This window comes from Rhineura floridana, chromosome 8 (assembly GCF_030035675.1).
Source record: "Rhineura floridana isolate rRhiFlo1 chromosome 8, rRhiFlo1.hap2, whole genome shotgun sequence".
NCBI lineage: Eukaryota > Metazoa > Chordata > Lepidosauria > Squamata > Rhineuridae > Rhineura > Rhineura floridana.
In genome coordinates, this window is record NC_084487.1 from 24,973,564 (window position 1) to 25,000,762 (window position 27,199).

The window sequence follows — 27,199 nt, forward strand, 5'->3', positions numbered from 1 at the left end:
CTCTGGAATCGTCAGAAGAGCGGCAGCGGAGCAAAGGGGAGTCGACTGTGTGTAAAAGGGATGGCAGTCCGCTGAACAATGAAGAAAGCAGCAAGTGAGGAAGAGAGAGAGAGAGAGAAAGGGAGGGAGGGAGGGAGAGAGACTGAGAAGGGTGGAGTGACAGCTGGGGGTACATCTGTGATGACATGCACAGAGGAGCATGCATGCACATTCAGACACACAGGCTCATCCAGTATGAAGGAGCTGACCCAGACAAACAGGGAAAATAGTCTCTTAAGGAACCTACAGTCTTAGAGTCTGGCAGCAGCTTGAAAGCTCAGAATTACCCTCATCTTCTCCTAGACACAGCAGGTGCTTTTGTATTGCTTGAACTCCTTCACCCCTTTTTGAGGAGCAGGAGCAGATAATCTAGAGGGATTTAAGCATTCTCTTTCCTTCTCCTTGTTATGAAGCAATGGGAGGTAAGGGAAGGAAAGGAGACTAATTGTGCACAATAAAACCACAGTGAAAAGTGACAGAGTTGACTGTCTGTACCTGCTAATTTTTCAGTGGGGATTGGAGCAAGCACAGACAAGGTTGGGGGCAAAGTGGAAGACAGCTACCAGGCTTTTTGGCAACTTGGAAAGGAGAAAATACAGTTCATGGCTCAAAGATGTACTGAAACCTGACTCTGTACAGAGAGCTAGCAACTGCAGTAGGTTTCTAGAAAAAGTAGTTTATTGGGGAAGGGATGTAGCTCAGTGGTAGAGCATCTGCTTTGCATGCAGAAGGTCCCAGGTTCAATCCCTGGCTTCTCTGAGTAAGGCTGGGAGTGTCCCTTGCCTGAAACCTGGGGAGCTGCTACCAGTCAGTGTAGACAATACTGTGCTAGATGGACCAATTTGGTCTGTCTCAGTATAAGGGAGCTTCTTATGCAATGTAAAGCTGAGGGTTTGACTAGCGAAGGATGCACACTTTTCCAGAAAACTATGCAGGGCAGCTCAGAGATTAAAGCTAAGGGAAGGTGACAAGCCTAAATGAGTGACTGTGCATTTTGGCATGAAAAACTAAAAACACGGGCAAGTAAGCTTCAGGCTAAATTCCACACTCAAACCACTGTCACTCCAGAGTGACCCTGAAATGGACTGAGACATTTTATTTTTTACACTGCTATAGTTGAGAGCTATGCTATACATTACATAGAAATATGATCCACACACAAACACCCTGCTATCATTCTGCCACCCCACGTCTGCCATCTCACACTACATAAGGTGTAGACTGGCTGTCAGTCCAGGACCTGGTGAGCTGCCTCTCTAAAATATTTTGTGTTGTGTCCTTTTCTGATTCCTGCAAATGTTCCTTTGTGGTCATTGATAGCCTTATTCTCTATGAATTTGTCTAATCTCCTTTCAAAGCCATCCAACTCGGTGACCATTGTTGTAGCAAATTTGATCATTTAACTATGTGCTGTGTGAAGAAGCTTAATACTGGCTGTTTAAAAGCCAGACTAAATGACAATGTTCTGCCATGCTTCAGGAAGGCATAAGTGTTCTGATTTTGAAGAACTTGTGTTATCGTGGTCAGTTAACTTGTAGTAACTGGGGCCAGGCCTTAGTCATTATGGTGCAAAGGAGACATCTTGTGAAGCAAAACTCCATCTCTCTCTCTCAGAGATGGAACAGCACAACAGTTGTCTGAAGCCAGTCAGATAATGGACAAGGTCCAGAGCTTGGAAGTAACTAGTTACAAGTAACAAATTACTTGTAATTCATTACTTTTTTGAGTAATGAGTGGGTAATTCCTTTACATTTTGATTGCAATAGGACTAGGAGTAATTTTACTACTTTTGTGGAGTAATTGTAACATTTCCAGAATTACTTTTGGGCATTACTTGGGGGGGAGCAGGGGAAGTCTTCTGCTCCTCTGATTTGTGGATGAAAATCATGTGCCTCAGACTGGGCATCTGTACAGTGTCACTCTTCCCACAGGCGGAGAGTGAGACAGGGTGGAGTGGAGAAAACAATTATTTAAAAAAATGGATAGTGGTGGTGAAGAATGGAGTGTAGGGAAAAAGGATCCGGAGGTCAAGAACATGGATAAAGGAGGAGAATGAGGCAGCAGCAGAATGGAGATAAAGAACTGTGGAGGTGAAAGATGACAACATGTTTTGGCACACAAAGTGGCCTCCACCACCCTCTCTGGCTACTGTGCTGCATTTGCAGTATTTTAACTTTTTTGCATCTCAGGGGAAAATGTTTGCTTGAGTGAGTGTCCCTTAGTTGGTGGCAGGGCAGGGTCTGGGAGGTGGTTAAGTGAGAGAGATTATGCTGGCTGGCTGAATGGGGGGGTTGCACTTGGTTTGAAGTGCAAAGATCTGAGTAGTGGCCTCAGCCTCCCTCCCCACCACGCTTACCAGTGGAGAGACCACCATTGCTATCTTATGAATAAAAATAATTATTCTACTACCTCTGTATGTGTTTGTTTATTTTTAATGTTGTTTTAGGCTACTTAGATGTGCAGCAGCCAAGGCCAGCACCTTGTAGGCGTTTCTTTTTAAGTAACTGAAATGTAATTGTAGTGATCACTTTGGAGGAAAAGTAAAGTAATCGGTTACTTTCAGAGCAATTGTAATTGTAACGGTAATTACTACTTTTGGGGGGGCCATGTAACTGTACCTGTAATTTATTACTTTTTAAAAGTAATCTTCCAACCTCTGACAAGGTCTCTGTGGCCATGTAACTGTACCTGTAATTTATTACTTTTTAAAAGTAATCTTCCAACCTCTGACAAGGTCTCTGTGGCCATGTAACTGTACCTGTAATTTATTACTTTTTAAAAGTAATCTTCCAACCTCTGACAAGGTCTCTGTGGCCACATCCACACCAGACATTATTCCACTTTAAACAGTCATGGCTTCTCCCAAAGAATCCTGGGGAAGTATAGTTGGTGAAGAGTGATGAGAGTTGTCAGGAGACCATTACTCCCTTCACAGAGCTCCAGTTCTCAGAATTGTCTGGGAAGAGGGGCTGATCGTTAAACCCCTCTAGCCATTGAAGCTTTGTCAGGGGAATAGGAGTCTTCTCAGCACCCTTTACAAACTACACTTCCTAGGATTCTTTGGGAAAAGCCATGACTGTTTAAAGAGGAATAAATGTCTGGTGTGGATGTGGCCTAAGACAGGAGAAAATGAGTTCCAGTAACAGAGACCAATTCCAAAACCATTATATGTAACAGTGGTCCCAAGAATTGGCTCCCATTAGCCTGTTGGGATGTTCCAAAACATCCCACTGGAACCTATCCAAATTAGGAGACAGGTCATGAAATCTTCCTTTCCCCAATATATTTGATTTATTCTGTCACCACGGGAAGGTTTGGGAGTGGTGACCCTCCTTTGCCTTTGTCATCATGCTAGACTAACAAGCTTTTGTATGCACAGAGTCAAGTAAAACATGTACAAAGCAAGTCAGATAGAAATAAATTAGCCAGTGTTTTTCCTCAAAGCTCTCTGAAATGGACATTTTTTGCTGGCCACCAGATATTGGGCAATGATGGAGACAGTTGGCACCTTCCCACAAAGGGCATTCTACGGCTCCCCTTTCTCAGATGTTGCTCTGAGCGTTTAAGAAGCTACATATGGAAAGATGTTTTACTGAAACATTTACTGAAATATTTTCAAAAGGTGTGAATCTGAGTTCTTAAATGTCAGTCTATCAGACTTACACCTTTTGAAAACATTTTCCTTACAAGTGAAATCCTGGGCAAAAGCTCTCCCAGACCTTGATTTAAGTTTAGTAGGGCTGTCAGGGTCCAAATTGCTTTTGGGGACGGATCTGGCCCACAAGGTACTAGCTGCCCATTTCCTGAGCTGAGGCCTTCTAGGTCTGGCTTATCATACAAACATTTCTTCTTGGGAGAGACACTTAAGTACAAATGTGCAGTATTGGTTTTGAATGGCATAGTTTTGTTCACTCTGTGTCGCTGTTAAATTACGCAGAATTGCAACTAGGAAAGGAGAAATGTCCCTTTTGTTTCTTCATGTTTTCAAGGGACAAGTTGTAAGTAATACATGCATACACCCTATGCATAAATGCATGCAGCCCGAACAGTGACAGGTGCCCTATCTGGTATCTCTAGCATGAGTACAAATTGCTGAATGAGAATGTACTACATGGCTGGCCCTGAACTGCTCCTTGCTTCCTACTCCAACCTCACCCTCGCAGATTTCCCTGTTTTTTTCCTACCAATTATCTACCTTCTCCAGTTGTTGATATGGAGCATATTAACTACTTGGTAATCTTCACTAATGTATTATTGACCTTCCTTCTAATTACCAAATGCAGTTGGGAATTACTTGAGCTTTCTGTAGGACGTATGGAAAATAGATCCTTTGTCATGTTTTTCATTTCCTTTGAGCAATCTGTCAGGGATTTAGACTTCTTCTAGTGAAAATATAAAAAAATACTCAGTAACTCCATGAGCTTCCAAGCTTAGTTGTCCTGGCATTAACCACTCAAGAGTCTTACACTGCAAGCCAGTGATATGATCTGGTTTTGATGAAGGAAATGGTTCTCAATCTCACTTCAAATAGTTTCAAAGGATAACAGGGAATTTTCTCTGTGTACAAAGACAGTATGCTTTCTAAACCAAATCAGCAAACAACAATCTCTTTTATAGCATATGATGTTTCCTCATCAAATACCACCAGAAGGATATTAGTTTAAGGGCCTTACCAAATTATATGAGTTTTGCATGGGTTATGTTAATCAGCTACTAAAACTGGAGGAGGATTGCAGTATCTCAGCACTTAAAAACTATTAGAACCAGATTTTGTAGAAATGTAATTATTCCCTTGGCAAGAAAATCCACAGCACTAAGCACTGCATTTTGAATATTATTGTTGTGTTGTTGTTATGTGCCTTCAAGTCGATTATGACTTATGGAAACCCTCTGAATCAGTGACCTCCAAGAGCATCTGTCATGAACAGATCTTGTAAATTCAGGTCTGTGGCTTCCTTTATGGAATCAATCCATCTCTTGTTTGGCCTTCTTCTTTTTCTACTTCCTTCTGTTTTTCCCAGCATTATTGTCTTTTCTAGTGAATCAGGTCTTCTCATGATGTGTCCAAGGTATGATAACCTCAGTTTCATTGTTTTAGCTTCTAGTGACCGTTCTGGTTTAATTTGTTCTAACACCCAATTATTTGCCTTTTTCACAGTCATCCATGGTGTGCACAAAGCTCTCCTCCAACACCACATTTCAAATAAGTTGATTTTTCTCTTATCCGCTTTTTTCACTGTCCAACTCTCACATCCATACAAAGAGATGGGGAATACCATAGTCTGAATGATCCTGACTTTAGTGTTCAGTGATACATCTTTGCATTTGAATTGTTGTGTTACGTGCACCTATTCCTTAGCGTCTGTGATTTCGTTGGTAAAGAATAAAACACCCCTCCCCAAGCTATGCCTGTGTCATTTTGAAAAATATTTTAAAAGTTACTGTTCTACTTTAATTTTACTTTTTAAGAGGTTAGTGATTTCCCCACTGTACTACTGAAGGAGTAGTGATAATCTACTCCATTAAAGTGTGGGGATAAAAAAAATCTACCACCCCCTTTGCAGCAACTGCTGATCATTTTAGAGTGGGTTGCCTTCTGCTTTACCTTTCTTACCTGTGCAATAGGCCTCACCAATACTGGGGCATGTTAGAGAGAGAGAGAGAAGCGACACAGGCTGCAGTCCTGTGCATATTTACCTAGGAGTAAGGTCCTGTTGATTTCATTATGGGTTTATAGATCCCAAAGGAAGGATCTATAGCTCAGTAGTAGGATACGTGCTTTGGCATGCAGACAATCCCAGATTCAGTTCCTGCATCTCCAGTTTGAAAGGATCAGGTAAATCTCCAACTTATTATTATTATTATTATCTTTATTTATACCCCGCCCTTTTTCCAAACTGGAACTCAAGGCGGCTTCCAGATAAAAATAAGTACATATCATTAAGGACCTATAAAAATATAAAACATAAACATATAAAATCTTAAACTTCTTCTCATAAGCATCTACTCTGCTGCCTCTGCAGCATTTGCATCCCCAGATTTCCTGGAAGATCTGACTGTGTTACTAGGTCTGCCAAGGCCAGCAGCCTGTTTATATAGGTGGTTCTCAGATAGAATAGGAAGTAGTGGAATAGGGAGTTGAATGCTCCATTCATCCTAAGCAGTGGTCCATGAAACTCTTAGAGCCCCTCCAGGTGCCATTTTTATTGCACATCCATGATGAGCTGTGCTTATGATGCTATCAGGGCAGTCATGTGTAAAACCGCTTTCAATACTGCTTGAGCCCGCAAACGTTTTGCGGTGGTCACACTGCTTCATTTCCAATCAGTGCGTATCCTATAACTTCCTGCTTAAATCCTATACATTTTTATACCACAAATGTTCTGGTTTATTTTTGTCCCACTTTTGCCATGCTATAGCTGCTCCAGACAGCAATAATGTGGTAGCATGGGGGAAGCATTGCAGAACAAACTAAAACAGAATAAATCCATCATGTATCAAGAATATGTTGCAGAATACACCCACAATAAAACACCACTCTGAAGTGCAGTCAGACGTTCTATGGACCACTACTTAGAACGAATGGGAGGACTTGTCTGGCAAACTGTCCTCGTTTGACCCAAGAATGCATCCCATCCAACAAATACTAATGTTCTGGACTTCATGGATGCCACAGTGGCTCCACAACAAATTGCTATCTCTGTCTCTAAGGTATTAGCAGTGTGACTCAGAATTCAGGTCCCTCTCTTTTGGAGTGAAGCGTTGGTAATCATTGATTTAGCCCTGGGAACCTCACAGCGTTTGGAGATATGCACGTTTTGTTGAATTATATCCGTGCTATTTTAAATTTATCAGCAGGCCATTAACTATGGGTCATATGTGCACTACAGTCAGCCATAGGCATGGTGCTTCAACATTGAAAAGGGAAGACATCATCATATTCCATACAACAATGAATTAACAGTTTGTACTTCCTGTCCTTATTTGAACTGGTTGTGTATCAATGTGAGTCCCAACAATGTGAGAAACAGGGAAGATTTGGTTGGCTTTCCTTGAGATTTATGCATCAGAATTGGCAGTTCAGTATGTTTGTCTTTCAAATTTAAATCATCAAAGCACCTTAACCCATTTCCCTCTTCCTTATTTTAGCTCTTTTATTTATTTATTTACTTATTTATTTATTTTTTGTTTGAATGTCACTTGATTTGTATTATTACAAAAGTATAACAAAAAAACTTCAGTTAAAAAAAAAGGATTGGATAGAAGATTATGGGAAAGGTGTTTCTGCCCAAGAGCATGAAGAGTAACTACTGGTCAGAGTAGACAGTACTGGGCTTAGTCAGTGGATAATCAGTCTGACCTAGTACAAGGCAATTTCCTATGTTCCTGAGTTCTGAGTAAGCATGCATAGATTTGCACTGTAAACATGGCAGGAGACATTCATTCCCATGGCTATCCTTACCCCCAACAAGCCTCCCCAGTTGTATTCCATTGGGCCAGGTTAGTGCTTTATCACTGCTGGATCCTGCTAAGCACTCAGGCTGAAATTTATTTATTTTTATTCTATAAAAATCCTCAGTGCTGCCTCCTCAGAGTAACTCAAGGAATATTTAGCCAAGAGTGTCAGGGCAGAATTCAGCCCTATCTTTTCTACTTCCATTACATCTTTACAACTCAGACCCACATGAATCTTGTGTCTTGTCTGGTTGTACATGTGCAGGAGTTCGGGGAGAAGGCAGCTGTAGGAAATAATTTCATTCCCTATTTCACAGCAGTCAGATTCATTTTATAATAAGGATGCTGTATAATGCACCAGCAGTAGAAACATGACATGAAGGATACTGACACCATGGCTCTAAGAGCAGAAATGATGTACTGTGCCCCTGATGCCAGCTGCCAGGTTCAATATACACATAACACAGAATTCTGTTTCCTCTGTAGTTTTCGCTCCTTCAAAGCTGCATTCTAGTATCAGATTCAAAGAGTTAAGAGATGAGTGTGGCATGATGGACAAGTGACTTAATTGTGAATCAAGGTCCCAGTTTCATATCTTCCCTCTACCATGAACACACTAGGTGACTTTAGGCAGGCAATGGCCTCTCAGCCTTTGGAAACCCTGCCTGAAGTGCCTCGGAGAGGTAGGATATCGCCACCTCGGAGATAGGCTACAAGAGCTGAGGCAAGAACTGGGAAGTATGAAATGCAGCAGCAATGAGTGAAGCATCTATTCTCTGGAACGCCCTGCCTATTGATATTAGGCAGAGCCTTTTGTTGTGCTGTTTTCAAAGCCTGCTTTGTTTAAGCAAGCCTTCTCTGGCATGTAATTTTATTATGTGCATTTGTTTTTAACAATCTTTTGATTTTATCTATATTCTGATAATTTTATTATGCCTGTCCTTTTTAAAGTCTGTTTTTATTGCTATTTTTAAGTATGATTTTATACCATTTTATGTAAACCACTTAAGAGATTTTTTTTATTAAGTGGTATATAAATCTTGTTAAATAAATATATAAAATAAAATGGTCCCTAGAATCTCAGTTTGGAATATTATCAGCTTTGCAGCAGCTGAGACTTTCCTTCCACCTCTCTTCCATATGATGTCAAACACATCCATGCCTTCCCCCCCTTCAGAATGTACCAAGTGGTTTTACAATAAAGTGCTTCGGTCCCTTTGCTAATACACCACTTAGAACCTTCCCTTTGAATCCTGGCAGCGCCTGGAGAAAACCATCTTGGCTGGAGCTGAGGCAGAATGCACCAAGTAGTTTGTCCAGCAAAAAGATGTGTGTGTATGGGGGAAACACACTCATTAACCAATTAGTACATTTGCCTGAGTTCTAGTCAAGACAAACAACTTAACTGGTGCTTGTACTTGAGGGGTTCTTCACATACAATCCTGCTTCCCAGTTATGCAGCTAAAAGATGCATTGGAGCGTTTGTCCTCAAGGCTATGGGAAGATTCCCTGTACTGCGTAGCTCAGTAGTAGAGCATCTCTTTTGCATGCAGAAGCTCCCAGGTTCAGTCCTTCGCATCTCCAAGTAGGACAGTGGGTGTCCCTTGCCTGAAGCCCTGGAAAGCCACTGCCAGTCATTGTCGACAATATGAGCTAGATGGTCTGGCAATATAAAGCAGCTTTCTAGGCTTGTATGCTCTTTTATTATGAACTGGTGTCGCATAGTGAGTAAGAGAGTGCACTATGGACCCTTGTTCAAATTTTGTCTCTGTCATGAACTCATTAGGTAGCCTTTAAGCAAGCCACTCTCCATCAGCCTCAGCCCACTCCCTCCCATCTGCAGTATATGAGATAATGAGTTGCCTTACACTAGGATTGCAACTAGCTAGTGCATGTGAAACACTTTGAACTATTATTATCGGAAGTAGTGGTAGTAGTAAAAGTATGATGGTGTTGTATTGAATAAGGCTGGAGACAAGATGAGAAAAGTCTTCCCCCCCCCCCAAGAACTGAAGGTAACTTGAAAATGTTATCACCACTCATAGTTGTGTACATTCATTTCACTTTTGCCTCTGGCAAAACAGATTTTGGAAAGTTTTTGTATAGTATTCAAAAACCTTTGGACCAAAGGCAACAGCAGGACAATCAAAATACATGTGCAGAGCTTAGGAAGCAGTACCTCCCTCCCAACCACTTTCAACTCCCTTTAAGAATTATTCTTTGTCTTCAGCCTGACTTCCTATATTGCCCTTTTAAATCATGATTATATCAGATGGCTTTTATAATCCACACCAACCAAAGGGGAAAGCATTTTGGCAGCCTGTTGTATCTTGGTAGTGTTTAGTAGGAGACAGGTGTCTGTATTTCAGCATAGCAGTCGATGCTTCCATTTTCATCACCTTGTTAAACCCCTGACTCTCACTTTGTGGTCTGACTCAGCATTTACCTGTCATTTACACTTGGAAATGGTGTGATTTCTTCCAGTGGCTGCATGGAAATATTTAGTCTCTGTCCCTAACATAAATCTATTTTTTCCCTCTCTCCAACACTTCCCTCCTTGTTTTGCTTCCCAATAGCTGTGGGTGTGCAAATTAAACTAGAGGTACTCCAACGCAAGTTCTGGATAGCTACACAGCAGGTAAGAATGCTTTTTTTTATGCTGAGGTATAGTGTAAAATAGAAGGGTCACACCCTTGGCTAGTCTAATTAAATGTATGATGATAGGGTTAGGCGGCTGACGTTTTACTTGCCACATTTCCACAAAATCCTTTGTAAAATGTATATTGAACAGATTTTATGCAATAGATTAGTTTTTAAATGACACGTTTTGCTAATCCTTTGACAACTTTAATGCTGCATGAGCTGCCAGTCTGTTCTCAGAACGTCATGTTAACAGAACGTCACAAGCCTGGCATGGCATTAAATTCACTGCAGCTGACACATTTAATTGCGGGATTATGTTTGTACCAATTCAGTCCTTCAAAATATTATTTGATTTCAGGCAGAATGTTTGCCTTCTCCCCTTTACCTTCCTGATTGCACTGCACTCCATCATACTGTCTTTGTTTAATCTGGATGGCCATTCATTATGCCCCAAATCATTTTCTTAAAATTCAGTTCAAAATAGTCTTGTTGAATAGAGGCACATGTTACCAAATTCTTCCAAGTTACACAGGAAGTGGATTGGACTGTGAAAGACCAAACCAGATTGTGTTTGCATTTTTACAAATTTGTAGGGCAGTACAATATCTCACAGAGGAGGTCAGGTCTCCTGATCCCCTGGTGCATTCATTATAGCTGCCCAATTTCCCTGCTTTTTAAAGTTTGATAGAAATATCTGTTGGCTATAGGTATGTTCTTAAACTGTAAGGGTTTTTTTTGCCTATTAGTGAATATTAACAATATTGGTGGGCTTATAGAAAAGGGAAGAAGTTAAACAGGGTGGAGATTGTCATAAACAAGTGGTTCTGTTATTAGGGAGATGTGCTGGTTGCACAATTTAAGAACTTGGCATTATCAGCCTTCATATGTGTGTGCATATGTACAGTCCTCGTATACTGCACAAAATTTACCTGGGAGCAAGGAAGTGATGATGAAGAGTGGTGAAAAGAAACTTTTGCTCAGAACTTCTGGCTCTGTTTCCAGCACCCACGCATGTGTAAAAAGCCTTCTCTTAGTTCACTGGCACTCAGTAGTGGTTCAATAAGGAGTCACTAATGGACATTTTCTCTCTTCTTTCCATTTCCTTTCTATGTTCTGCAATGCTCTGTGTGTCAATGCTTCCATTTACCATCTCCCAGCCCAATGACACTGATGTAAGTAAGGAGCTTTGAAGGCCAAGAGATTTCCCAGAAACCTCTGTGTGCCTCATGAGGCTTTGATAAGTCATGTGCCATTTGTGTGTTGGGTGTTGGGTTGAATACATTACTATGTAGAGCAGGGATGGGGAACCTTTGGCCCTCCAGACAGTTTTAGTGAACTATAACTTCCATCAGCTCTAGCAAGAGTGGCAATGGCCAGTGATAATGGGAGTTGTAGTTCAGCAACATCTGGAGGGGAATCTGAAGTTGCCAAGACAAGCCAAAGAAACTGCCTCGATTAATGGGAAAATATTGAAAGTTTAGCAATGGCTTGAAGCCCAACTCCCCAGATGCTGATAAACTTTAACATATTCCATGAACAATTACATTGTAAGCTATCCACTGCAGCAGGCCTCTGGTTGGAATGATAGCAAGAGGTACTCTAACAGAACTATGATTCTGATGTAGTTGAGCTCATGATCTGATTCAGTCCTGGGTGACTTTTAACTAGGGTTGCCATATTGCCCGGTTAGCCGGGTTTTACCCGGATTCTTTGCATGCCACCTGGTTAGCCCCTTAGGTGGCCTGGATTCTCAGCTTTAATTTTTTTAAAAAATTAAGTTTCTAGATGGTCCGGTTCTCGAGATATACATAAAAACATCAGCCGCCCCCCTCGGCTGTTAAATCTTTCTTTAAACAGTACTATATAGCACTTCGTAGCTTTAACCCCGCCCATTCAGGATTGCAGCCAATCAGTGAAGCCAGGATTGCATTTGGTTGACCTGAGGCAGTGTCACTCTAGAAAACCTCATTGCAATGCCAGAAAATGGTGGTTTCCCCCCGTTTATCTGAAAATCTCATAAATTGGGTAAGTATATACATTTCAGTTTTTTTTCCTCTTGTGTGCAGGAGTCAGATCCTGGGCAGTGTTTTGAAAACCTTCCCAATACTTGCTTTTGTAAAAGCAATGCTAATCCCATATGCCCAGAGTAAATCCCATTGAATTCAATAGGACTTACTTTTGAGTAGACATGGTTATGAATGTGCTGAAAATCAATGGGACTTTGGAGTGAATGTAAAAAAGAATTGTGTTTGTGTTCTAACTCTTTCTGTCTTCTTTCCTGTCCTATTTTAAAGCAAGTAGGCAGGGCTTACTTAGGTATTACAGTTTTTATTCTGTAGGAAACTAATACTGATTTTTTAAAAACTAATACTGATTTTTCTGCAATGACCAACCGGTTTGACAATAAACTGTTATATGGGCCATATGTGTTTATACATCTGCAGTGTGTGTGTGTATGGAGTCTTATGATTTGGAATTTTGGGTTGTGTGAATGAAATTGCTTATCACTTGAGGTTGCATTTCTGTCCCTGTTTGAGTAAGCCCCACTGAATACACTGGGACTTGCTTCTGAATAAATAAACCTAGGATTGCACTATAAATATCTTTACAGTTTGTGTAAATAATAAATATATTTGATAGTCATGCTTATATAAATATTTCTTCATTTTTCATATTTTTGGTTTTTGGTTAGGAATCCTGACTGGTTGCGAGATGCTTAGTTTTCTGCCTTACTCATAGGAATCTTCTTGTGGTTGGTATGGTATTACATTTAGGAAAGTGTTACTGCTTTTTGTGTTTTTTTTTCACTATTTGCATTTCACTTATCTTTAACCTCACTCCGTTACAGCCATAGAAGCAACAGCAGCATATGCAAGATAATTAACTCCCATTAGTGATAAGAACAAGAATTTATAATTATTATTTCAATTAAAACAAGAGGCTTCTCAATACTTTGAAGAGGACCAGATATTTATTTTCTTTCTGAGCCCAGGACTGGGTCTTTCATGATGCCCGGGGGGGGGGAGCAGGAGAGTAGTCGATAAGACAGACATCCTGGCATTGGTAATCTAATTAGCAAGGTATGTGTGGGGTTGTTGCACACTTCCAGGCCCAGTTTCATTTGAGTATGGAGGTGGAACCTGTGTAGATGTGGTTGATCAAAGGGAGAAGAAATTTTGAGTTAAGCAAAGCTCTGCTTTTTTAAAACCTAAGAAACATACAGATACTTTGAATGTCTGAGTGCCTGCACAAGTGGAATACTTGTAAAACTTGCTGCAACAGTATTTAGAACTGAGCATGTGGTGTGAAAGACTCCTTTTCCTAACATTTTGACTTCTTGTTTTTCTCCACCCACCACATCTCTGAAATATATCATATATGTAATGGTTAACCATACTAAAAAATGTAAACTTAGGTAAATAAGTTTATTTTGGTCAATGACCAGCAAAGGTTAACCATACTGCTGCCCTGACTTACTTTATGTTTGTTGCTATTTTGTGTTTTTATTATGTTTTTATATTGATTGTGTGTTTTTATTGTTTTTATTATGTTTGTAAGCCGTGCTGAGCTCTGTTTTTAACAGCAGAAGGACAGGATATAAATCCTCTTAATCAATCAATAAATATTCCATAGTGTTGGAAACTAGAGTCTAGGCATTTAAGGCTGAAAATGTTGCTTTTAAAAAAAAGATTTCTCAATGCAACGGGACAATGCAAATATTAACATGCAAAGAATTTGCATAATATGCAAATTAGCCTGCCTGGATTTGTGGAACTGGAATATGGCAACCCTACTTTTAACCACCTTTGCAAACAGGTTTGCAAAGGTTACTAGCCCAACCATATGAATCTATGTTAGTTATTTGAAAGAAAAGGGGAGATTGCTTTTACAGAGGGTTTTTTTTTTAAGTCTTGCCTTCCATGTCTCCTGGAAGCAATTTCTACTGTCCACAGGCAACTAAGCTGGTGCCTATTTACAGGCCTTGACCAGGAGAAGACTAAGCAACACTTGCTTTAACTCACATTTATATCCAGGTAGGTTAAGGTACCTGGTTAATACTAACAGGAGCACCTGAAACTAATCTGCATTCTATATATCCTTCTTTTAAAAATAAAGAAAAACCCAAACAATAGAAGGCCTTTCCAATTTCGCTTTCTGTCCTCCTGAAAAACATTATCTAAGCAGCATTGATTGAAGGAGGTCAAGTCTCATTTGGATCTAGGCAAGAGCTTCTGTATAAAAAGTGAGCCTTCTGAGATCAGATGAAAGGTCCATATAGTCCAGGTTCTACTTTTCCCCAGCAGCTGACTGGATTCCTTCAGCACCCCACAAGTAGGGCTTGAAGCCTCCTTCCCCTGAATCTTAGGGTAGAGACACAGTTACTGTTGTGCTGGTTCCAGTGCATCTCCATCTGTTTTCTGAAAATGGGGGAACATGACGCTAGTCAAACTCTGTCCCATTTTACTCTAAAACCTGGGTGGATCAGCTCCAGTGCGGTTTTTTTTTTTTTAAAGAAAATTAGTTTCAGACACATTTCACAACTGATTGTTAGATGAACCTGTTGTCCCTCCAGGTATGGCTAATGGAAACACTTTGCTGTAGGCTCAGGCAGAGACACTGATTGGTCCAACACTTTGCTGTGGGTGGTCCTCACAGATCTAAAGTCAGCTGTGAGGAAGGGAGGTGTGTCCAGCTGAGGGCAGAGTTGCTTCAAAATGCAGTCAGAAAAACCATTCTCGTTGCTTTTGAAATGACTAGTCTGCCCACAGCCTTAGAAGCTGAAGGCTGACCATGGGGCAGAATACTCTTTTTTTTTTTTTTTTTTTCAATAATTTTTATTCAGATTTTCATAAAACATACAAGACGAAATCATAAAACATTCAAAGACAAAAAACAAAATCAAAAATAGTTAAACAAAAAGAAAAAAAGAAAAAAAAAACAAAAAAAAAAATAAAGAGTAAAATATTGACTTCCCATTTGTCAAAGATCAAATCAGTTATAAGTCTATAATATATAACAATCCTGTCTCTTAAGTCATATTATAAAATCACTTTCCTCCAGTAGTTATCTTACTTAATCATCAAATCTCATAAACATTACTTTATTCTTTCCACAAAAAGTCAAAGAGAGGTTTCAATTCTTTAAGAAATATATCTATCAATTTTTTTTTCCAGATAAGCATATCGATTAATCCATCTCATTACTAATTATGATAATCTTATTGTCATAACCATAGTCAAAATAAACATTTCAATTAACCCATCACATCAGAATCTGTTAGGTTCAGTAATTTCAGTAGCCATTGTTCTATTATCCCTATTAGTTCCATTTTCCATCTTCCATCTTCAGTAGTCTTGTTAAGTCCAGTAATTTCAGTATCCAATCTTCCATTATCAGTATTCCATAATAATCTTGCTGTCAAAACCATAGTCATATAGTAAGAGTCTGATGGGAATTACCTCTATCCCAAATATTTTCTTGCCATCCATTCTGAATAGGTTGCTGAAATACTGCTGTAAAATCATATCTCTGTTCTTTTTTTCAAAATACACTGGGTCATCTCTTGAAAGTTTTTCCATTGTCACATGGCTGCAGTTAATTCCATAGATTTTCTCTATATTGGGCTCCATCACATCATTCCAGTCCAGAAGATTATCCATGCCATTGATAACTTTATCTCTAGAATCTTCATTAATTTCTTCAGAGATAACATTGAGTTCCAAACAATAGATTTTATTTCTAAAGTCCATAGACTCCAAATCTTGTTCCTGTTCCACGTTTGTTCCAATCTCCGGGATCTCCTCTCTCACAGGGACCCCTGTTCCAGTCTCCAGGGTCTCCTCTCTCACAGGGACCCCTGTTCCAGTCTCCAGGGTCTCCTCTCTCACAAGGACCCCTATGTCTTTAATCTCCTGTGTCTCCAAACAATAGATTTTGTTTCTAAAGTCCATAGACTCCAAATCTTTTTCCTGTTCCACGTTTGTTCCAATCTCCGGGGTCTCCTCTCTCACAGGGACCCCTTCCAGGGTCACCTCTCTCACAGGGACCCCTATATCTTTAATCTCCTGCTTCATTTTACTCAATTCAATTTTCAGCTCCTTACAACCCTGTCGCAGGTTTTGTTTCGTTATCTCAATCTCATCCATTATTTTCTGAAACATAGTTATTTCCAGATTCTCAGCCACTTTCTTAATTGCCATTTTAAAAGAAAAATATAGGAAAACCACTTCTTATTTCAGCAACAATTGGGTTAATACTCCAAACTTGGTGACATCACAGTATAAACAGAGCAGACAGCCTTATCTCTCCATGCTTAAGTAAACAAAATGCAGTTCCCAGGATCGAAACAATTAATGGCGGTCGTCAGGAAACAGATTCGTCAAAATAAAATAGACCAAAAAGAGAGTAGTCTCAGACAATATAATATTCTTCAAAATAAAAATCTGGAATAGAAATCCCTCTTCTGTGTATATCTTTAGAATGCAAATCCAGGACAGCTTTTTGCAACAAAAACAGAGATAAGCTATTAATTAGTGAGTAGCAGAGAGAAGTTATGGCTCCCCAGTGAGATGTCAAAAACCGATCAATCTGGCAAATCTCTTTTAAACAGCAACAATTTAAGTCAAGTAAAAGAAAAATATAGAAAGAAGGGTGCTTGCCTGTTAGTGCGTTCTCTCTTAGAAGATAAGATGAACGTTCGCTTTATCAGATAGAGCTTGTTGTTGAAAATCCGTCCCACCTTCGTCGGCTGGACCTCGTCCCATAAATTAATGAGATCTGGTCGTCCCAACAAAAATAGGCTTTGAGGTTAATCTCTTCGTTTCTCCCTACCCGGGAGAAGTTTAATCAGTCAAAAAAAAAAAAAATCTGACTGATATATCTGAATAAGCTTCTTTTGAGGCAGGAGCCCGTCTCAAAAGCAGGCACAGGCTAAGTCACCCTTCCCGGAAGTCCGGGCAGAATACTCTTTAGTTCCACATTTTAGTTAAGACGTGGCTTCTAAAAAGCAAAATACCTGTCTGTTTCTCCAGAATGTACTCCTGGTCTACGGTTGCCAGGCTCAGGGCCTGAGACTGATCCTGTATGTTTAGGAGAAGGGAAAGTCAGCCAAGTGCAGGTGTTCTTGCAACACTGTAATGGGAAAAACCACAAGGTAGAATTCTCCCTTCCCCCTACACAACTTTTAAAGATACAGAAGACCTCTTGGAGACTGGCAACCAAGTGGTCTTCAGTATCTTTAAAAGTTGTGCAGGGGGAAGGGAGAATTCCACCTTGTGGTTTGTCCCATTACAGAGTTGCAAGAACACCTGCACTTGGCTGACGTTTTGTTCTCCTAATGATACAGGATCATTCTCAGGCCCTGAAACTGGCAATCCTATTCTGGTTGCTCCGTTGTGCCAATGGAAGCTGAGATACAACTAACCACAGCTAAACAGCTTAGCTGCCTGTGGAGTAGAATTTGCTCTCAAGAGACCAGACAGACAAGATTTAAAAACAAACAAACTGGGGAGGGAATCCTCCCTTTCTTTCAGACTGACAGTCTACACTAAGGAAAACCAGCCTTTATATGAAAAAGATAATCTTTTGTCCTCGTGATAGATGATACTCTATGTAATGCAAAGCCAATCAGAAGTGGTTAATGGGATTTCTGCAGCCCATCAGGCAGTTTAATTAATATGCAGGGGGGCCCTGGAAGAGTAAACAGTGGGAATCTGATTATCACAATCGGTTCTTGCCTTCAGGAAATATTTGCATTCCTGTCTGACAGGATTGTGCATAATCAAAGGAATGGGATTCTGTAGGTGCTAAGTGAGTTGAATCTACATCTCAAATTAGCAGTCTGGGTACCATAACTTCTTGGTCTAATACAAAATGACAAGGCAATAAGCAAACTTACAGCCAGAATGACAGCTTGTTTTATCTGGTACAAATCAAGAAAATGTCTATATCTAATAAAAGCCTATTGCAGTCAGTATCTTTGCCACAGGCATCATGAACCACAGTAGAGGTGCCTTTCTTTTCCCCCACTTTTAAAAAGCCTGCTAAAAAGATTTTAATGGGGTTGCTATTCCTTTTCTCCCCTTCCAGCCTTCTCCCACAGATACTTCTGCAGATCCCAGGTTTACATAGCACTCCTGAGTTTCTATATTGGCAAATCTCAACTTGTTTATTTCTTGGTGTTCCTTCTGTAAGATAGGAGGTGGGGGAGACACTGCTTATTTACTAATAAAATATATTTAAACTGGAACTATGGACAGGTGAGCAGTTTTGGGAAGATTCATTCACTTTTCCTGTATGTCTTAATTGGGTCAAAAGAAGGAATATGGGCCTCACCCTTTCAATCACAACCAATATCACTCAGGCATCTGTGTGTCTTCCTGCTTGCTAGTTTGATTGACAGCAATAGAGGCCATTGGCAGTACTTTTACTGACAGATTTTCCTAACCTGTTGAATGAACCACACGGCAGGCTTGTGATCCCTGAGCTAATATACATTTGAAAAACAAAATGGGTGATCCACATTCAAAAACTCCATTAATTCCATTATTGTCCTTCTTCTTGAATTAAGAAAAAAGCAACATTTGTATCAGCTTTCCCCTTGTGCACCTCAGATACCACCAACCCTCTACTTAAAAAAAAAGAGTAAAGGAACACATTAATTTATTTACGGTGGTATTCAGTGCTGGTCCTACTCAGAGTAGACCTATTGAAGGTAATGGACATGACTAACTTAGGTTCATTAATTTCAGTGGGTCTACTCTGAGGAGGATTTAATGGAATGCAACCCTTAGACTGCTTACTATCCACAGATCTTAAAGGTGTTTACAATAAGGAAAATCCAAATACATCAAAATATATACATATATAATAAGAACACTCTCAGATGATTTACATTAAGAAGAATCCAAATAAATCTACAATATCCATATCCATAATAACCATATCTACATAACTAAGATTGGAGACATCTACTAGGCAGCATGATTAAAAACTCCTGACCAACATAAAACACACTATTCACGCAACCACTCACACAATATCTCTCTAATAACTCCCAACAACAGTGTGCGGCAGCTGTGAAAAAGGCAAATTCCATGCTAGCGATAATTAGGAAAGGTATTGAAAATAAAACAGCCGATATCATAATGCCGTTGTATAAATCTATGGTGCGGCCGCATTTGGAATACTGTGTACAGTTCTGGTCACCTCATCTCAAAAAGGATATTATAGAGTTGGAAAAGGTTCAGAAGAGGGCAACCAGAATGATCAAGGGGATGGAGCGACTCCCTTACGAGGAAAGGTTGCAGCATTTGGGGCTTTTTAGTTTAGAGAAAAGGCGGGTCAGAGGAGACATGATAGAAGTGTATAAAATTATGCATGGCATTGAGAAAGTGGATAGAGAAAAGTTCTTCTCCCTCTCTCATAATACTAGAACTCGTGGACATTCAAAGAAGCTGAATGTTGGAAGATTCAGGACAGACAAAAGGAAGTACTTCTTTACTCAGCGCATAGTTAAACTATGGAATTTGCTCCCACAAGATGCAGTAATGGCCAGCAGCTTGGATGGCTTTAAAAGAAGATTAGACAAATTCATGGAGGACAGGGCTATCAATGGCTACTAGCCATGATGGCTGTGCTGTGCCACCCTAGTCAGAGGCAGCATGCTTCTGAAAACCAGTTGCCGGAAGCCTCAGGAGGGGAGAGTGTTCTTGCACTCGGGTCCTGCTTGCGGGCTTCCCCCAGGCACCTGGTTGGCCACTGTGAGAACAGGATGCTGGACTAGATGGGCCACTGGCCTGATCCAGCAGGCTCTTCTTATGTTCTTAATTGTAAAACACATGGCAGTAAACACGTATGGCAGAACATCAGGAAACTTAGAATGCATGGCAATTATAAAACCCAGAAGCGCAAACAAGATTTTCTTTCTTACCATTTAACCCTTCATGTCCTGTTCAATGCAACATTTCGACTCATGTCAACTTTGGTTCATTGTAAATCTTCAGCTGCAACAAATGGACAGTGTCAGAGGACACTGTACACTGTTCATATATCATTTGTCAAAATGTTTCCAGAAAACCAACGGCAGCCAACGTTATTACTTCTTTCTCCACTATGCAGTAATCTTTCCTGTTACTAACAAGGGGATCTGGTTCTGCCATGCTTACCTGCAGTGAAAATTGCTTTGATGCACCGAATATTCCTTAGTCCCCACTGAACACTGTATCTGAAGCAACTAATTAGCAGTGGGTAAACACTGCCAATTTACTGTGGTGTGCATGTAAACACTTGGTAAGCCTATTGACCGTATTGCTCTACCAAGAGAGAAAGAAGATTTGACCACATTCCCATCTGATTAGATATCTGGAAAAACAGAGAAATTATCAAGTTCTCTTCAACACCTTATTGAACAATGGACATGGCAATTTTGCAAAGTAGTTATTTGCATCTGTAAGAAGCTACTACTCAGTAAACTATTGTCTGCATTCCCTGGCATTTATCCAAAGCAGAACTCCAGCAGGCATTGGATAGGGTTACCAGATCAGAAGCATCCCAAACCTTGAGATTTTGGGGGTGGGTCTGAGTGACATCATGGGGCAGGTCCAAGTGACATCATGGGGTGGGTCCAAGTGATGTCACAGGGTGGGTCCAAGTGACATCATGGGGTGGGTCCAAGTGATGTCATTAAGCATGATACATTAAGCATCAACCACAGTTGCTTGGCGCATACAATTCATACAAAAACATTTATCTGATTGGAAATTAAGATAGAAATATTAGCTAAAAGATGGAGACTGGGTAGGGAACATTTAGTCTAGCCAATTCACTTCTGGCAAAAAGGGTTCAAGTGCCCTCAGGCCAGGCCAGCCCCAGGCACCAGAAGGCCATAGTAGGAAGAAAGGAGCCTAGTGTGGAGATTTTAGATGGGAGCACTCGAGGGTAAAGATGGATGCCCCCGAAGAGCAGCAATTCTAAACACACTAAGGAACTAAGCCCCATAGAACTCAATAGGACTTACTTCTCAGTAGATATGGTTTGGATTGTGTTATTAGTAAAGCTTGACTAGGGATCCTCTGCAAAGATATCCATATCCAAGTAGGGTTGGCAACCTCCTGCCTGGAATGCCCTGCCCCAACCTTTTAACATCCAAATTTCTTTACAGATTTGACCCTTCACTTCAGAAAGAGGTCTGAGAAATGAGTAAGAAGATTCTCTGCCCTTTTCTGTCTCCCCTGTGGGCTGCTATAAACTCACTTCATCAGCCAACCCAATTCCAGTGAATATAATTGACAGAGAGAAAGCACACATGATTTGGTCTACCTTCATAGGCAGTAGCTTGGGAACAACAACAGTTGTAGCCACGCTGCCCAGTATGTGAATTCTCTTTTACCACTATTGGACAAACAACAAGGTGCATCATTAGCGGGTTTAAGAAGGTTGAGCAGAGTACATGGGACAGTGATGATTTCTTAAATGCAATACCATATCAACCACAACAATATTCCTGTGAGTAAGGCAGAAAACTAAGCATCTCACAACCAGTCAGGATTCCTAACCAAAAACCAAAAATATGAAAAATGAAGAAATATTTGTATAAGCATGACTATCAAATATATTTATTATTTATACAACCTGTAAAGATATTTATAGTGCAATCCTAGGTTTATTTATTCAGAAGCAAGTCCCAGTGTATTCAGTGGAGCTTACTCAAACAGGGACAGAACTGCAACCTCAAATGATAAGCAACTTCATTCACGCAACCCAAAATTCAGAATCATGCCACTTTAAGCTGTTTTGCAACTGTTTATACTTGTTTTTATGGTTATTGGATTTTAAAGGGATTTATTGCTTATTGTGAGCTGCCTTGGTTTCCAGACTGCAGCCCCACCTCACAGGGTTGTTGGAAAGATTACCATACACACACTGGAGATGTAAAAATACATACAACCCATATAATAGTTGATTGTCAAAACCAGTTGATCATTGCAGAACATTAAAAAAAATAAAATCAGTATTAGTTTCCTACATAATAAAAGCAGTGATACCTAAGTAAGCCCTGCCTAATCCTTTAAAAATAGGATTGGAGGGGAGAGAAAGATACACAACACAAACACAATTCTTTCCTATGTTCACTCAAAAGTCCCATCAAGTTACAGCACAGTCCTAACCATGTCTACTCAAAAGGAAGTCCTGTTGAATTCAATGGGGTTTACTCTGGGTATGTTTACTTTGGAAAGCAAGTACTGGACTAAAGCTTCAATTTGGGAAGTTTGCAAAACACTGCCCTCTTCAAAATTTAAGCCTATCTGACTCTTACACACAACAGAGAAAAAGACTGAAACCTTACTTATTCAATCTGTGAGATGTTCACAAAAGCAGGAAAAAGCACATTTCTGAGCCTTGGGTCAGTCACTGCCTCTCAGCCTCAGAAGGAGGCAATGGTAAACTCCCTCTGAATACCGCTTACAATGAAAATGCTGTTCATAGGGTCTCTGTAAGTCAGAATCTACTTGAAGGCAGACAATTCAATTTGACTATACTGTACATTTTTGGCTCTATAATTCCTTGTCAATCACAACCCTGATTTCTGGTGCGGACCAGAGAGAGAGCATTCTCAATTGTAGCTCCCACCCTCTGGAATTCGCTGCCTTCTGACCTTCGCCATGCCCCCTCCCTGATGGGGTTCTGCTGGGCCTTGAAGACCTGGCTATTCAGGCAGGCCTACAGGATCTCTGAAGTGGATTAATTTTTATGCTGTTATTAACTGGAAGGGGTTTTTTAGACTATTCATTGATTGTGGTTCTTTTATATTGTATTTTATTGTGCAATGTACATCGCCTAGAGTGGTCGTTAACTCGGCCAGATAGGCGACTCACAAATAAAATTTTATTATTATTATTATTATTATTATTGGCTAAAAACCTGAAAGGGCAAGGATTAGAACAGACCAACTAAGAAGTTGTGGGGGGGGTGACTTTTTGGTGTATATCTCTGGAACCAGACCACCTGGAAACTTACTTTTTTTAAAAAAAATGAAAGCTGAAAGTCCAGAGATTAAGGCGAGACACCCTGAGACCCAGAGGAGACCCCCAAAAACCAGAGTCTCAGGATGAAAAATGGAGATCTGGCAACCCTAGCAGTGGAATATTTGTTTAAGGCCAGAAGGGCACAGTCATTGATGGGTTTTCTGACTTTCAGGCATCATCATTTTTATTGGTCTGCTGCTTTTCCACAAAATTGTGCTCACAACCAGAGCTTGGAAGATTACTTTTAAAAAGTAATAAATTACAGTTACAATTACATGGTCCCAAAAGTAGTAATTACCGTTACAGTTACAGTTGCTCTGAAAGTAACTGATTACTTTTTCTCAAAAGAAATCACTACAATTACATTTCAGTTACTTTTTAAAAAAACAACACTGACAAGGTGCTGGCCTTGGCTGCTGCACATCTAAGTAGCCTAAAACAACATTAAAAATAAAAACACACATACAGGGGTAGTAGAGTAATTCTTTTTATCCATAAGATAGCAATGGTGGCCTCTCCACTGGTAAGGGAGGTGGGGAGGGAGGCAGAGGCCGCTATTCAGATCTTTGCACGTCAACCCCCCTCAGCCAGCCAGCATAATCTCTCTCACTTAACCACCTCCTGGACCCTGCCCTATCACCAACTAAGGGACACTCACACAAGCAAACATTTCCCCCTTAGATGCAAAAAAGTTAAAATACTGCAAACGTAGCACAGTAGCCAGAGAGGGTGGTGGAGGCCACTTTGTGTGCCAAGTGCAAACACAGTATTTTCTCTCTCACTCTCTCTCTCTCTCTCTCTCTCTCTCTCACACACACACACACACACACGTTGTCATCTTCCACCTCCGCAGTTATTTATCTCCATTCTGCTGCTGTCTCCTCCTCTTTTATCCATGTTCTTGCCCTCCTTTTTCCCTCCACTCCATTCTTCACCACCTCTATCCATTTTTTTAAACAATTGTCTTCTCCACTCCACCTCGTCTCACTCTCCACCTCCTCCCTCTTCACCTCTGACCCACCCACAGAGGGAAGAGCGATGCAGCACAGAAGCCCAGTTTGAGGCACATGATTTTCATCCAAAAATCAGAGGAGCAGAAGACTACCCCTGCTTATTTATTTATTTATTTATTTATTTATATACCGCCCTAAGCCAAAAAGGCTCTCTGGGCGGTGTACATAAAAGATAAAACAAGCAAGATATATAGATACAGTAAATATAACAGAATCAAAAATCAAAACAACAAGCAACAAAAACCAAGCAACATCAAAATATAACAGTAAGAAGATACTATTTAAAATACACTATGAAAACAATTATTAAAATACATTTTAAAATGCCTGGGAGAATAAAAAGGTTTTCACCTGGCGCCGAAAAGATAGCAGCGTTGGCGCCAGGTGTGCCTCATCGGGGAGACTATTCCACAATTCGGGGGCCACCACCGAGAAGGCCCTGGTTCTGGTCACTACCCTCCGAGCTTCTCGATGGGATGGGACTCGGAGGAGGGCCTTAGATGTCGAGCGCAGTGTACGGGTAGGTTCGTATTGGGAGAGGCGTTCCACCAGGTATTGCGGTCCCATGCCGTGTAGGGCTTTATAGGTCAAAACCAGCACTTTGAATTTAGCCCGGAAACAAATAGGAAGCCAGTGCAGACGGGCCAGAACAGGTGTTATATGAGCGGACCTTCTGGTCCACGTCAGTAGTCTGGCCGCTGCATTCTGGACTAGCTGTAGTTTCCGAACTATCTTCAAGGGCAGCCCAACATAGAGCGCATTGCAGTAGTCTAACCTAGAAGTTACCAGAGCGTGAACAACTGAGGCGAGGTCGTCACTGTCCAGATAGGGACGTAGCTGGGCTACCAGTCGAAGGTGGTAAAAAGCGTCCCGTGCCACCAAGGCCACCTGGACCTCGAGAGACAAGGAAGGATCGAAAAGAACTCCCAAGCTACGAACCTGTTCCTTCAAGGGGAGTGTATGTTGACCATTGTACTGTACTGTCACTGAGTGTTTTTCCATCAAGTCTGAAAGTCTGGAAAGTTACAAGAAGTGTCTGGAGAAGCAGCCTTATCTGCTGTGCCTGGCCTGAGAGAGCAGACATCCAAGGCCAGTAGTTGTCATGGTAACGGTAGATAACAGCTTGGGAAAAGGTCTAACTGTTGATGTTAGAGTGCTGTCTGTGTCTTTCTTACTTTTGCTTTTGAAGAGGGAAGAAGGGGGAAGAAGGGGGGGAACTATGCCTTTGGCCGTAATGTCTTAGTAAAGACTCTTAAAACTTTCTCAAGCCTCTGTGAAGTTTCTTGCTCAACTTAACTCCAAAGTAACGTGCGCTGTCACGCAACAACGCTCACACATCAACAGGGTTATGGGCCCAGATCCACAGTGCGTTACACAGGAGTAAGTGGCTGGTCTGAACGGCAGACGGAGATCCAGAGGGCAGCTTGATTGATTGTGCCAGACAGAGGTGAGCAGAGATGGCTGCAGTAAACATGTCTGGAGGCTTGCCAATGGAATGACTTACGGAAAAGAATTATGGCAGTTGGAAGCCAAGGATGCGTGCTTTCCTGATAAAAGAGGATTTATGGGAAGCTATTGAAGGAACACCCCCTGCACCCCTTACAGCGGCCTGGGTACGGAATGATGAGAGGGCGCAGGCTTTTATTACTCTGGCTCTATCAGACTCTCAACTGCTACACGTGAGAGATGTTACAAACGCCAAACAGATGTGGGACGTGTTGGAGGCCCTTCATGTGCAACAGACTTCATGTGCAACAGATCTAGATTGTGTTTGGCACGGAGGCTGTACCAGATGCGCTTCATGGGTGAGTGCGAAATGAGTGAGCATCTCACGGAATTCAGACGCTTGTTTGCAGAGCTGACAGACCGAGGCGTCGAACACAGTGAACTTCAGAAGACCTATTTGATCCTGGCTTCACTCGATGGGAGTTGGAATAATTTTGTTATGGGAATTGAAGCCATGCCCGATGGGGGGCTCAATGTTGCGTTTATTGAGGAAAAGCTGAGCCAGGAATGGCAGCGGAGACAAGAGGCGAAGAAAAGTGCCGCGCCGAAGGAAGCAGTTGGAAGCAAGCAGGATTACAAGCAGGAGCAGCAGCGGCTAAAGTCTTGTTATGTCTGCGGAGCTCGTGGGCATCTCCAGAGAGACTGTGCAGTCAGGCGCAACTCCAGGGACGGAGGCTGGAAGCAGGGAAGTGTGAACTTTGTTTGTAAACAGAAGCCTCAAGATTTGGGACAAATTGACTGGATTATTGACAGTGGTGCGAGCCATATATTAATCAAAGACAGGAGTTTGTTTTATACGTCTACAGATGAGCAGGACTTTGTTCAACTAGCGGATGGATCGCGGAAAAATGTGGAGGCTCGAGGACTGGTGAGATTTGATAAGCTTGGAATACTGTGAGATTGTTTGTTTGTACCAGAACTGTCTCATAACATGTTGTCTGTGAGAAAACTGACCAGTTGTGGGTTTTCAGTGTTGTTTGACAGAGACAAATGTTATGTAATGAGGGGAGATCAAGTGTGCTTGCAGGGAAGCCTGAATGATTCCCAGTTTGTAATAAAAAGCAGTCAAGCAGGGTGTGCTGTGTTAAACGCTGAGGCACAGACACATCAAGGCTGCGTCCATGAATGGCATCAGAGGCTGGGGCATGCAAACTTTGACACGATAAAGAAAACCCCGATGCATAGTGAAAACATGCGTTTGAAAGATTGTGGTCAGTTAATGATGGATTGTGATGCTTGCCATAAAGCGAAAATGACAATTGCACCCATAAACCGGGAGGCTGAAAGGACCACATCAGCTCCCTATGAACTCATTCATGTTGATCTGTCAGGGCCAATAAACACTTCACGAGGAGGTGCTAAGTATTTTCTGGTCATAGTAGATGATTTTTCGAGATACACTCATCTTTATTTACTCAAGCATAAAAGTGAAGCTGAGCAGAAGCTGAAACTGTTCATTAAGAGAATCGAAACTCAACATGGCACCACGGTGGGGGCTATACGCTCAGACCAGGAAGG

At 41.1% G+C, this 27,199-nt stretch overlaps 1 protein-coding gene and 1 non-coding gene across 2 annotated transcripts in view; both read left to right on the top strand.

The window, feature by feature from the left end:
- CACNA2D4 (calcium voltage-gated channel auxiliary subunit alpha2delta 4) overlaps positions 1 to 27,199 on the top strand; it is a 270,960-nt gene that overhangs the window by 162,074 nt on the left and 81,687 nt on the right. The window contains 2 exon segments of the mRNA XM_061582150.1: positions 10,071 to 10,132; positions 11,295 to 11,309. Coding sequence (XP_061438134.1) covers positions 10,071 to 10,132; positions 11,295 to 11,309 — 77 coding nt within the window.
- TRNAA-UGC (transfer RNA alanine (anticodon UGC)) lies at positions 727 to 798 on the top strand. The gene has a single exon. It is a non-coding gene; the product is annotated as a tRNA-Ala (tRNA).